The sequence below is a fragment of the Gasterosteus aculeatus genome, chromosome 2 (assembly GCF_964276395.1).
Source record: "Gasterosteus aculeatus chromosome 2, fGasAcu3.hap1.1, whole genome shotgun sequence".
NCBI lineage: Eukaryota > Metazoa > Chordata > Actinopteri > Perciformes > Gasterosteidae > Gasterosteus > Gasterosteus aculeatus.
This window is the reverse complement of record NC_135689.1, coordinates 12814998-12827775: the sequence shown is the minus strand read 5'-3', so window position 1 is coordinate 12827775 and position 12778 is coordinate 12814998. Positions and strand designations below refer to the sequence as shown.

Sequence of the window (12778 nt, the reverse complement as noted above, 5' to 3'; positions counted from 1 at the left end):
CAGCGTGTCGCAACGAAAAGTTAAGGCCGCGGCCCAAAAGTCACCTGTGAGGCGCCTCCGTTTGTCAGGTAAAAGGACACGTGGACCCGTCTCTCGGCCTTCGCCGGGGCCCCTTTGTGTCTGCGTGCGGAGAAAAGAGCACTTTCTAAAAGCTGTCATTAAGTTGGGGCACGAGTGCAGACTAGCAGTCGAACGCGGAGGCTGTGGCGCAGGAGAAACACAAACCGTAGCCGCTCGCGCAAACCGACAATTATCCCACACCTGGATCGGCTGCCCTCCTGGCACGCGCGTCCCGACTGTCGACTTCTTGTTAATGTCGTGATTAACAGGAAGCTTTGCATTTTCCCTTTTTTCTTTTCTTCTTTCTTTTCTTCCGTGCGGCCCTGCTGGCAGCGCTGCTCTGCTTTCCCTTTGATTAAAAATAAATAAATAAAAGGGATGCATTGTGGATCCGTCATGAAGTTTAAAGCGAGAGCATGAGATGGTAGAAACGGGGAAAGGCTGAGGCCTCTTGGTCACTTCCGACTAACCATTTTTTAGTTGTCAGTATGTCTGTCCCTCCTCGTGTCTCTTGGACTACCTCATGTCCCCCCCCTTACGCTTCCATACGGTGTGGAACGTAGTTCTCAGTATCATGAGGGACGAGGGAAGGGGGAAGCGAAGGGGCTTGGTGGAGCAGCCCGTACATCTGAAATGCAGAGAGAGGCATTGTCGTGTGTGTGTGTGTGTGTGTGTGTGTGTGTGTGTGTGTGTGTGTGTGTGTGTGTGTGTGTGTGTGTGTGTGTGTGTGTGTGTCAAGGTCGACAGAAAATGTCAGAACAGGTGCGCGTCTGCCGCTGAGCTGCTTGCCAACTCAGCACCTTCCGCTGTAACACGCCACCCTGCGTGACATTATTATAGTGGTTCGCTGTGGGTCGCCTCTCCTCCTCCTCCTCCTCCTTTTGGAGGAGCCCCGTGAAACGTGTATCCTCCCCCCGTCACGGCGGCGAGTTGATGTAGAGTTCAGACGGGTGTCGGCGGCGAAACGTTGACCGCTGCCTCGGATTGTCAAGTAGTCGCTAAAGGTGCTGGTGCTGTGCAGCATTCCTTTGTGATTACTTTCTTCTGCTTCTCCCGCTTTTGTCATCTGATTAAATCTTCCCATTTTAGGAGACCTCCTTTCAAAGGAGGGGAACCATGTTTTTTTTTTGTTTTTTTCTTACCTTAATTAATGTACTTGGCCTTCTTCGGGATAAGACAATACAATAAGTGCCTCTTTAGAAATACGGCCTGGGAGAAATCCAATGCAGAAACAAAGTTTTAAAATGTAGTTTTAAGTATTACCGTTGGCGTGCGCTAATCTACACCATTATCCTCCAGCCAACTATGTTGCAAAACCTGAAAACTGTTCGAACTTCTCTGAATAGGTGGATCACATTTAGGCGTGACATAAATCGAAATGACACGCATGTGTTTGTCCCCTTTTTTTTGTCTCTCTTTATTATTGTCAAAATCCCCGGGGCAGGGCCTCGCAGGCTCAGCGAGCTTGAAACAAAGCATTAATACGCGACCCGACGAGCCGTTGTGCTCGCGCGCTCTCGGGCAGCGGGTCAAATGAGAAGAGAGCGAGTCGCTTCTTCCGACAGTGTTTGTCTCGTGACGCCGTCAGCGCCGCTTCGTCCCGTCCTCCAGGTTGCATTCTCGCTGGAAGCCTCCAGAAAAGGAGGATCGGCCAACATTTTTCCACGTCACTTTGTGTGATCAGGAACAGACTCTGCCTGCCCTCTTTCTCCAAAAGCGAAGTGAAGACCTACTGCCCTAAGCCCCCCCCCCCCCCCCCCCCTTCTCTCTTATTTGATGGTGACTTATCTGCTGCTGTAGATATGAGGCCCAATGGTTTGGCAAGTGTGTCTAAATGTTTCTGACAGGTCTCAGTGAAAGACAGGCCGCAAGGGTAAAACTGCCATGCTCTCCCTCACCCTCACCCCCACCCGCCCTCTCCCTTTGACTCCACCCGTCCCACGCCTGACCAGTAGATGGCGGTGTTAATCTTCTCTGGCTGCGCTCCGGCCTCGCTTAGCACCGTCCTCCTCCTCCTCCTCCTCTCCTTTCCCTCTGTGGTCCTCTCTGAGGAAAGAGGGGTCTCACCCCGCGTGGAGGGTCATGCCACCAATTCCTGCCACCCCCCTCACCCCACCCCACCCCTTTCTGAAGACCATGAAATCACTGATCCAAGACGCACGATTAGTGCATTCAGCCTTTGGACCGGAGACGGGCTGCCGCGCCATTATAATGTCACTGGAATGTCACAATCTGCCTTGTTGTCCGCGCGAGCTCATCCGGTGGCAGCGTGCACGAGGACCCATTCCATCGATAAAAGGACACCTCGCCGTCTCCGCCGTCCCCGGCCTCCATTCCAGTTTCATTAGTCCCTTTGTGCCGGGCCCAAAGGACTGATGCCCCCCCCTCGCTTCGTTTACCTGTCTCTGTGCTTCACCTCCAGTTGCTTTTGCAGCATGTGTGTGTGTGTGTGTGTGTGTGTGTGTGTGTGTGTGTGTGTGTGTGTGTGTGTGTGTGTGTGTGTGTGTGTGTGTGTGTGTGTGTGTGTGTGTGTGTGTGTGTGTGTGTGTGCGTGCGTGTTTGTGTTTCTAGGAGCAGTTCGGATCAACAGAGGAGGATCGGCCTGTCACTGTGCGTTGCCGGTGACGGAGGCGGCTCTTCCTCTGACACCACAACACAACTTCTGTGGTGTGTCGCTCGGACACAAGCTCCGCGTTGTTTTTCTGCCGGTGTCGCTTGCGTTTTGCCTCAATCAACTAATTGGATGTGAAAGGCCTCGATGATATGAAGGACAGCACAAAAAGCGGGCGGGCGGTTTTAAGGAAATCCTTTGTGTTCCTTTCCGTGACGGCAGCAGGTTGCTTTTGCCGGTTTTGTTCGCAGAGAACTCTTCAACTCTTTGTTTGATGTTAAAAACCTTTAACGTTTAACTTTTCAAAATGTTGTTCCTTTGCATTTTGACCGCAGCAGATGACCTTTTAAAAAAGGAAAAGAAGGTGTTAATGCGTTATGAAAATCCTTACATACAACAATCTACTCTCTAAGCACCTTTTTTTGTTATTCAACTGTCGTGGTTAAAATACATAAACCCTCGCATCGCCGTTCACTTGTGACGAGAGATGAACCAAAATGCTTTAACCAGGAGAAAATGAAAGTAAACAAACCAGAAACCAAATGGTATGTGCAGCTTTATATTTTTTGTATATTCATCATGTACTTAATTCCAACAAAACCTTTCACACGCAGCACGTTTTGCAGCATCAGTGCACCAGCACATCGCTGGTCGGGAGTTGCGCGCGGCGCGAAGTAACGCTCGTCCTCCGTACCGACGAGCACTCTGCTTGTCACAGAATGTCATCATTGACTGTAAAAGAAAAAAGAAAAGCAAAAGGATTCGGATTACAGGAAAGAGGCACTGCATTAAAGAACAAAGGAGATCGATGGCAGTACATTAAATTTTATGCGAATGAAAAAAAAGAAAGAAAAGAAAATCAACTAATTAAAATTGATTACTCCTGCTTTGTAAATGTGTTTCTGAATTAAATTATTGTATGAAAACATTTTGACCAATCGAGGAGCCGAGGAAGTATCCATTACTGGATTGCAGCTGAGAAGGGGCTTGAATGTTTTGTGGTGGCTAAGTAGTTTGTTGTGCTCCGCGGCGACTCCCCGCTCGCACCCCCACTGCTAAAGTGCCACGGGTTAATCTCCGGTGACCCCCATCTCTCAGAGCAGCTCCAGGCTCATGGTTTGGGCCTTTTACCTGAATTAAAAGGAATTTGTTGGCCATATAAGTATTTTTTTTGTCCAAAGCTAGGTTGAACGTGAGGTGTCACTGACGCAGTCGCTGCTCTTTAGTCACTCGGGGTTCTCGGGGGGGGGGGGGGGGGGGCGGCTTTCCCGTTGGGGGGGCGTCCTTATCTAAACAGTCATCCGTCTCGCTAGTTTAGCAAGGGCAACCCCAGGCAGCGCAACCGCCGCTTCCACATTAAGACACGTCGGACTCGGCTTGATACCGTATTCCTCAAACCCAGTTGTGATTTGGCTGCATGTCGATCTCGTCGCAGGAACACCAGGAAGGCGTCATCTTTTCTAAAACACTGCCGTTTGCACCATCAACCTGCACCGACATGTATTTTTGATCTTGTTTATCGAGATCGTGAAAGAGGCTGATAGATCATTTCTAAACCACAACATGTAAAAAATAAAAAAAGTTTGTTTTATATTATCAAGGAAGTGAAGGAATCACATGACATCTTTATGCATAGCAAAGCTATGGAATCATAAAATCTGTGGCTAGATTTCTGAAATATTAACCCAAACTATTATAAAACGCTGTATTTATCCCCCAAAAGCGATCGGGGGGAATGAGCAGTTTTTACAGGCCGGTGGTGTCCTCGCTGGATCAAATGTTCTTTAGCCCCCAGTTGTTCCACGTTCGTGATCACAGGGCTGTGATATGGAAATGCTGCTGAATGGAAAGTTTAGTCTGTTCGTGCAGTGGACTTGAAAAAAAAGCTTGATTTCCGTCTGCCCCCCCCCACACCCTATTTTCAAAAATTGCATAATGCGCTTTTGATGTCGTGATCGCAGCCTTGCCCGTGGCTCTGACACAGATACAACGCTTGCACTGTTATTTTTAAACCTTTGCAAAGCAGATGTCAATGAGGTTTTCCATGACCATCTCTTCATCTGCGTCGACTCTGGTGTTTGAAATTTCTGAATTTACAACCATTTGATAAAAGATTGACCACATTCACAGGAGAGATTTAAGACGCATGACCCCAAACCAACGTATTCACCCAACAGATGTTAAAAGTATGTTTAAACCAGCAGAAGAAAAGCCCGTGTTTTACCAATACTCCTTTTTCAGATTTGAGTTTCGGTAGTGGTTGTTCATTTAGTTTCCTCACATTGTAACTTCTCTGAAAAAAGCCCTGCCCCAAAGAGAAGGCGACACAAAGGCACAAAAAGCTCCTTTTGTACAGTCATTGTCAGAGCGGCCGAGCTCCAGCGGCGTCTGAATGCGAATGCATCTGGAAGCTGGCGAAACGGCCGGGCCTGCACCTCACTTCCTGGTGTCTCTCAGGGTCAATAATCCCCCCATTGCTGCTCCCATGAGGCCTTACTTCCTCCGCTAAAGGTCACATCAAGGCGGGAAAGATGTCACAATTAGAAGGGCGTTTAAAGCTGCTCTTTTAAAAGAGATTAAAAAGCACTGCTGGCCACATCAAGCAGTCAAGCGACTAACGGAAACACAGTAATTGCATTAAAACTTTATTCCTTTCTGGTGAGGCTCTGGTATCAGAAAGGTATTGGGTTAAGTCATTTAAGACAGCTGCCCCTGATAGCAAATCATCCATGAAAGCACCAAATTAATATAGAGCTTCATTTTTTTGCCGTCTCTCACTTTCTCTTGCTTTTGGTCCTCCAAACGTGTGTTTGGGGGTGTAATTGGAGAGCAGCCTAACGCAATTTTTGTTCATGTCTATCAGTCTGTTATTATATCAGGGGCACTTCTGCACAAATGTACAGGCCGGGGCAATTTGGAATGAATTGATTCACACTGAGACTGAATCCTATACTTGCTAATGATTTCCTTTTAGACCCTCCGTTGTACCCCCCCCAATACCCTCTCACCCCCCCCACCAGCTTCTAGTCCCATCGTGCCCTTTGAATGTCTTCATTGTTGCAACTGTGGGTTTTGTTTGGCCCAAGCAATTAAGACTGAAAACAAGGGTTTCGAATCGTTTCTTAAAAGGGTATCTTTTCAAATCAGTTGTGGTTTGAGTGTTTATTTCAAACTCTGAAACTTACAGGAACTTCACGTGGTGAAACCAGCCGAGAGAGACGTACGGTTTCTGTATAAGTCTCAATCTCACAACTGCTCAGATTCTGAAACCTCCTTTCGATGCACAGCTACTAAATATCCAAAGGCCTCACCGTATATCGTAGTTAAGTGCTATCGCTAGTTACAGCAATACACAACTGGTTACATGGATTTGCCCAGGCGTCCCACCATATGGTTCGAACATAACTGGATTTTACCCTCACTTCTCACAATTGAAGTTATGGCCATTGTAATTTTCAGACGAGCGCAGAGCAAAGTCTTGTCCAATCCAAACTCGATAACATTGCTTTAATCGTGTCCGCTCATCAACTTCACTCTCTTTAAGTGGGTTGGTTAATGTTATCTCTTCCTATGATTGAGTTTCCCCTCTTTTTCGGCTTTACCTGACACTCTATTGGTCATCTGGTTTGTAAAGATTATTGCTCTTAACACGGAGCACTTTCGTGCATTAGCAGTCAAAGCTTTACGACAGGTTTTTAACAAAAGAGTTGTTTGTTTTTACCAAAAATTACCCTCAGATTTTCCAAAAGAAAGTAAATTCAGAATTATTATTATTTTTTGTTATTTACAGAGCCGGGCCCGAATGTGCCTTCTACAGTTCAGTTCACAGGACCCCCCCTGCCCCCCTAAAAGCCCAGTTGTGTGCTACCCAACACTATAACTGGGATGATCCATAAGTCAATAACAAGACAAGACTGAAATCTCTGCAATGTGGTTATAATTGATTGAGATGTCTGGGTGGAACTTGTGCAAAGCATCTATGTCATCTGCTAAGAAGTGCACTTTTCCTCTCCCTGAAGATCCACCACTACAGTTTTAACCAAATGGACAGTTGCCTCATTAGTTTGCCGCTGAGCTAGCTGCGGTCTTTGCTACGATGTCATACTTACGCCCATTAATATTGACACAATTTTCCTGTCAATGTTGTGCTATTGAAATCTGAAGAGAATATAAACACGGTTTGCTCATTCAGCATATTCCTCCTCTATTAGACAATTACCCCTCACAGAGCCTACATCACTCCGTTATTTACTGGAATAAATATTAGAATATTAGATTTCAGTGTGTTTACTGCCTCTCGGTTGTGCGTTCACCACAAGTAGTCTCATTGGCTCACTTAGTTGAGCAGTAAGCGCTTTGCCAAGAGCAGAATGACTTTGTCTCGTTATCAAAGTGGATATTTTCCGTGTTTTTGACTCAATCGTTTGCTGCAGAACATCATCAGTTGGGTTCACCATGCAAATGGTTTAATCTGCTTGTCCCAATGAAGGTTCCGGGGGGTCGACTTCAATAAGCCCACCAGCGTGTAGAGATACAGGAAACTCCATCACCCCTCGCGTAACCTATAGGGACATCAACGTCACGGTCGTGTCACAGTCAAATGGTAGATTAGTGTCTAAATAGATTGTTCCAGCATCTCTTGGGGGGAATCTGGCATGTTATGGTCAAATTCACTTTTAATGTATTTATTATTGCATTTATCTAAAGGTAGACCTTTTTTAAAGTAGTATAATTCTGCAGCAGGTCTCTGGATGCTGCATGGTATTTTCATATGTTTACCTTTTATTAGGATAGAAGTGTTATTGAGTTGCTTATGAGCTTATTCATTGTTGTTTAAAGACGGGTCAAATTGGTTGTTAGAAGTTCCATAAAGTTGCCGGGGCCCCGAGCCTCGGCTGTACTGTTTGCCTGTCACAGAAATGCAGGAAATGCAGCCTCCCTGCCACACCTCAGCCGTGGACAAGTTTGAACTGCGAATCTTTTGGATTGAAACTGGTTCATAGTATATGCAATGCATTACCCAAAACGAATTACCACTGGCAGGGCGCTCAATCACTTTGTATCTTTCAACACTAAGAGAAAAGAAGAGTAATCAAAACCTTTCAACCTATTAGAGGGATGACTTTTACAATTGAATCACGGGGACCACAGGTGCGATAATAAGTCATCTAAACCTCCCCTCCAGTGTCTTTCCCCTTTCTCCGTGTTCTTACATATTTATCTATTTTAGGAGGCGCCACTTCATGGCGCCCACTTCAAATTTATGTTTTAATGCCATTTGAGGATGATTTTCTTTTCTTTTTTTTTTCCCTCCCTCCAATTCTTGGAAATGCATACTGGGGTGGAAAATTAAGGTGCATCTCGAAGGAAAACATAATAGAATCGATGAACGCAGTGCACTTAAAACTACTGATGTTCTGATGCTATTTAACGTTCTAGTGCATTAACGTTTCAAGTCATTACAACATTCAGGCCGGGTGATTTGATCATGGCAGGTTTTTAACTGGAAGAATTACAGAAGTTTTCAGCCTAGGATTCTCAAGTTATTAGATACAAATGATCACCTCTGCATTAAGTATAGATTTTCTTCCACTGCGCACTTAAGAATGGAAGTTTGCCTTTAAGAGGGTAATAGCAAATTAAGCTCCATACTCCATTTGTCCAGCACTCTTGATGGGCTAATTTTATAACGGCTGATTTGGTCATTCCCCACATTTAGCAGGAAAGTGGTCAGGTGGTCTTTCTCCTCACTGCTGGGTGTGGGGTCTTTAGAAGAAAATATCAAATTAAATCCATTTACGATTTTGCCGGGGTTTCTAATGAACCTTCTTCTTAAAGAAGGTCTAGACTGTTGTGTGAACTGTTAAAAGCCTCACTTTCCCGCAGACCGTATCCCCTCTCCCTCACACTATCTCACCATGAGAAATTACATCCCATTTGTCTCTTTCCAGATTACCACTGCTGTCAAATTTCTACAGAACCCAAAAGTACGTCAGAGTCCTTTGGCCACCAGAAAAGCCTTCTTGACGAAAAAAGGTGAGCGACATTTGAGAATCTGAACATTGCATTAACGTTATGTGTTTGTTTAGAGAATGTGGTTGGCCTGGGATGCACACTGTGTTTTCTTTTTTTTTTTTGTTGGCAAGATTAGTCTATACGGGTCAAAGGTTGTGGCTGTAGCTCTTTGCCCCGGGGGGTATGACAGGGGTCGATTTAGCTTCGGAGTGCACAATTCGGGGCCCTGTGAATAGATGACAAACCGGTTGGGATGCTCCTTTGGGTTCAGGAAAATTAATATTGACAAACCCCCTCTGCATTTTCAATGGAATTATCAATATTGCCTTCCAGCATTTTAACCCCTTTACTTAATTTAACTGTTACCGTAAATTTGAGGCCCGACACGGGGAGATTTCTAAGCAGGGATGGTGGAATCGTTTGCCGTCTCTTCAGTCTCTTTGCACTTCATTGAGATTATTTCTGACACATTGTTTCGCGCAATAAAACTTGCAAAAAGCTTTATCACTCAGAACTCGTTTAAGTCCACTCAATTTATGGCGGCGGTGGAAAAGTGTGCGGAACACCCCGAGTGTATCTCACATGAGCTCTTACAGTTTACGGTGATGTACTTGGGGGACCGTACTTGTGCCGTGCTGGGGGACTCTGCCTCCAGCATTAGAGTAGCCAAACAGTGAAAAGTGAGCCTAAAAGCTCCACGACGGGGGAAGGTAACCCGAAACCAAATCCATGGTTGCCGGCTGCTGCTACGCACATCTCATGTGGCTCTAATGACTCTTGAATCTTTTGAAATTTCTCTGTCTTGGTGTCTCATAATTGGCAACTAAGGCATGTTCGTAATCTACTGTTGGCTATCTCAAATGTAATAAGGCCTCATCAATACCAAATGATGTCATACTACGCCACATTTTCTTCTTACTTTCTTCTTTGTTGTCCGCCATCCCAAATGGTTTGCTCTTACTGCACTTCAAGTCCATGAAATATGTATGACTCTTTAATGCAGATTTATTTTGGAAAGTTCGTTCCACTGTACATCCAAACAAGAACCCTCGATTTGCATAAGGGCATTGATCTCGGGGCGGGGGTAAATAATACGAGACAGTAGAGCAATGAAACACGAAGCACGAACTATATTTGAGCAGCACTCTGCAGTATTCCTGTGATAACTCCTGACTTGCATAGCTACACAGCACTAAACCGCTGTATGCTCATTTCACACCAAAGTGTTTCCACACACTTATTTCAATGTGAGCTGAATTTAAAAAAATATATCTTTCTTGCAGGAAATGATGATAAATCCCACATTGAATATTTTCATTGTAACTACATTAGTTTGATTTAGTAAACAAATAGTAGAAAAGAGTATAAATTAAGGTTCAAATTCAAGTTTGTTGACATATTTTCAAACACTTATAGACCTCAAAAATGTTCCTATGTTGATGGAAGATGGTGAAGGAACGTGATCGGTCACCATGATTCCTCATTAGTTGCTTCCTTTTCTGTCTCACTTGAGCCGCATCAGACTGTGGCAAAGACGCGGCGCCGGGCCAGAACTCCTGGTTCCTGTAGCAAGCACATATTGTCCTTTCAACCCTTTGACCTAGAAACTCAATCATCCCCGTCCTCCCAGAGTCACCACAGCAAATACGTCAGTCTTAATTTCTAATACAGTTTAATGTCATATTTATGTAAATACGTCGGGATTTTACTCTATATTAACAGCCAGAAATGTCAAAGCACACATAAAATGAAACAATACCATCTCCCGGTAGAGTGGATTTTAAATTGGATTCCTCTTGCTGCCAGTACTTACGCTGGACAGCTGATGAAGGGGAAAATAGGGCCCACTTTGATTGCATGTTGCAGAATCTTTACACAATAATCCTGCTCCTGCATATTATTTCCCTGCGCATTTGAGCCCTAATCTACACTGAAGGATGCCTCTCTAGTTACATCTTGTTTTTCCCCCAAAGATATCCTATTAGTGTGGTTTATTTCAATATTCATTGAAAAATATAATTTTCTCTTTTCCTCCAACTGTCAATTTGAGGGTATGAATTGGCAATTATGCAGTCCAATATTTCTCTCTGCTCTCCTCGAGAGTAAAATGACTGAAATATTGAAACTTTGTCACTTAGATCTAATGCAGATCAAGATTTAAACTCGAATGTGTTTGTTTTCTTTCTTTTTGCGGAGGAGACGGGAAATTGCATTTAAATTGTCTCGCAGCCATCTTGAAACAATTTCGCCCGACTTGTTTCTTGCCAAGATCTGGTGAATTTTATGGTGTTTAAGTGAAATATAATACGCTCCAGTCTCATCTAGTGAATTGTGCCATCTATGTCCTCTACAATTAACAGATGTAACGACTAAAGAGCGCCGGGCCCCATTTCGGCACCATCATTAAGCCCAGACAATTAGCAGTAGCGCACGTAATTACCAAAAGAAAAATCAAATCCGCAGGACAAAGTCAACAACATTTTCCACCTTTCAACATGTCACTCTGACCGCGGCTCCTAAACTGACATCACCCGGCCGCTCCCAGATCACCGAACCGAGCGCAGTTTGTTCGGGGGAAGCAACGGAGCGAGAGCCGCGCCCGGCGTGCGTTGTTGCATTACGGTTGAATACGGTATTGAACGCATTAGTTCTCTGTCGCCGTGACGTAACGTGACGGCTTGACTTATTTCATTTTCATGCCGTCCCAATTGTCATTGAGTTGAATAAATAATGCTAGTAGATTTCACCCTGACTAGAGGGCCAGTGATCCAGGGTCACAGCGAGCACAGGTGTGCTGTTGGTCTATCACCATACCTGGTTTGAAGGTAAGGGTAAGGTTCATCATCCCAGATATTAATAGGATGCCGTTTGTAAGTGGGGTTATGCCACTCACCTCTCGGACAAAAATGACAATGACCAAGGCCTGCGTAGAAGGTAAAGGGATTGATGTGGTTATAAATTACTCCACGGCGCCACCTAGCCGAGGCCTTGCCCACTTTGTCATCGGCACAAGGCGATAAAGCAGGGAAATGAGAGCAGAGTCCCCCTTTTTAATACATAAATGAATACTCTATGAGAGCGGTCGTTATTTAGGGCGCTATTTTCAAGCAGTTGTGCCGAACCAAATGGCATGTAGGATCTCCCTCGCCAGCACGGCACGAGAAGTTGAACTCGACTCGTTAATAAGCCATTGACCTCCATCTATTTATGACCCCCCTGCCGTGCCTCTTTTTTTTCTAAACACAATATTCAAAATGTAAGTAATTCCCGCTCAAGGACAACTTCATAATTCAGGCCTTGGGGGGCGACAGGGGAAAGAGGCGTTCACCTTTAACCACCCAAAATATTTTAGTAAGCAATTTCTTATAATTGGCTGTCCGGCCCGGGTGTTGACCCATAAAGTCCAGAAGTGCCAGAATTGGAGAAACAGATTTAATGTAAGAGCCTCGCTGCCTCTTTGCCCTTTAAAAAACACCCAGAGAATATGAGCCGCTGAAAATAGAGCTGTAAATAACCTGACGAGCAATGGGTTTTCCTTTAAATAAATACCGATCAGGTTTATGTTGAAAGACAATAGAAAACGTAGCCCAGATATGCAGTTTACAGTATTTATAGCTGTAATATCGAGGTGCCAGCACCGTAATTTCATGCCCCAATGAGAATGGCAAGGTCAAAGCAAATGCTTTGGCTGAGCATCTGCTAATACGGGGACTCATAAACAGGCACTGCGTGTATCAGGTGCACCAAATAATACAGTATAATGAAATACAGAATAGCTTTCCGTTATTGTTCTTTTTTATGGCGTCGTCATTAGGTATAATTTATGTCTTAAAAGAATTCATCTCCCCACACGTCGGGTTCCAGGGGTCATTCCACAGGTTTTGGGACTCGTCATAAATTTCACAATCCCTTTTTTGTCTTTTCCTTTTATATGTAAAACTCACTTTCTTCTTGTTCCCTTTTCCTTTGGATCTAAGGGCTCTTTCATTTGCTGTTGTCCTTCAGATCAGAGCATACAAACAGAACTTGGCAAGCTGTAATTTGACTAGTAAACAGCTTCAGGAATTTCCATGTATTTTATTTTGAAGCAAG

General features: G+C 44.7%; 1 protein-coding gene across 2 annotated transcripts in view; it reads left to right on the top strand.

Moving 5' to 3' along the window:
- pex14 (peroxisomal biogenesis factor 14) overlaps positions 1-12778 on the top strand; it is a 41500-nt gene that overhangs the window by 8542 nt on the left and 20180 nt on the right. For both annotated transcript variants that reach the window (XR_005713669.2, XM_040193470.2), the window contains exon 3: positions 8623-8707. Coding sequence is in view for 1 of the 2 variants with exons in the window: in XM_040193470.2 (XP_040049404.2) it covers positions 8623-8707 (85 nt within the window). In the remaining variant the exon portion in view is untranslated. The remainder of the gene's footprint in view (positions 1-8622; positions 8708-12778) is intronic.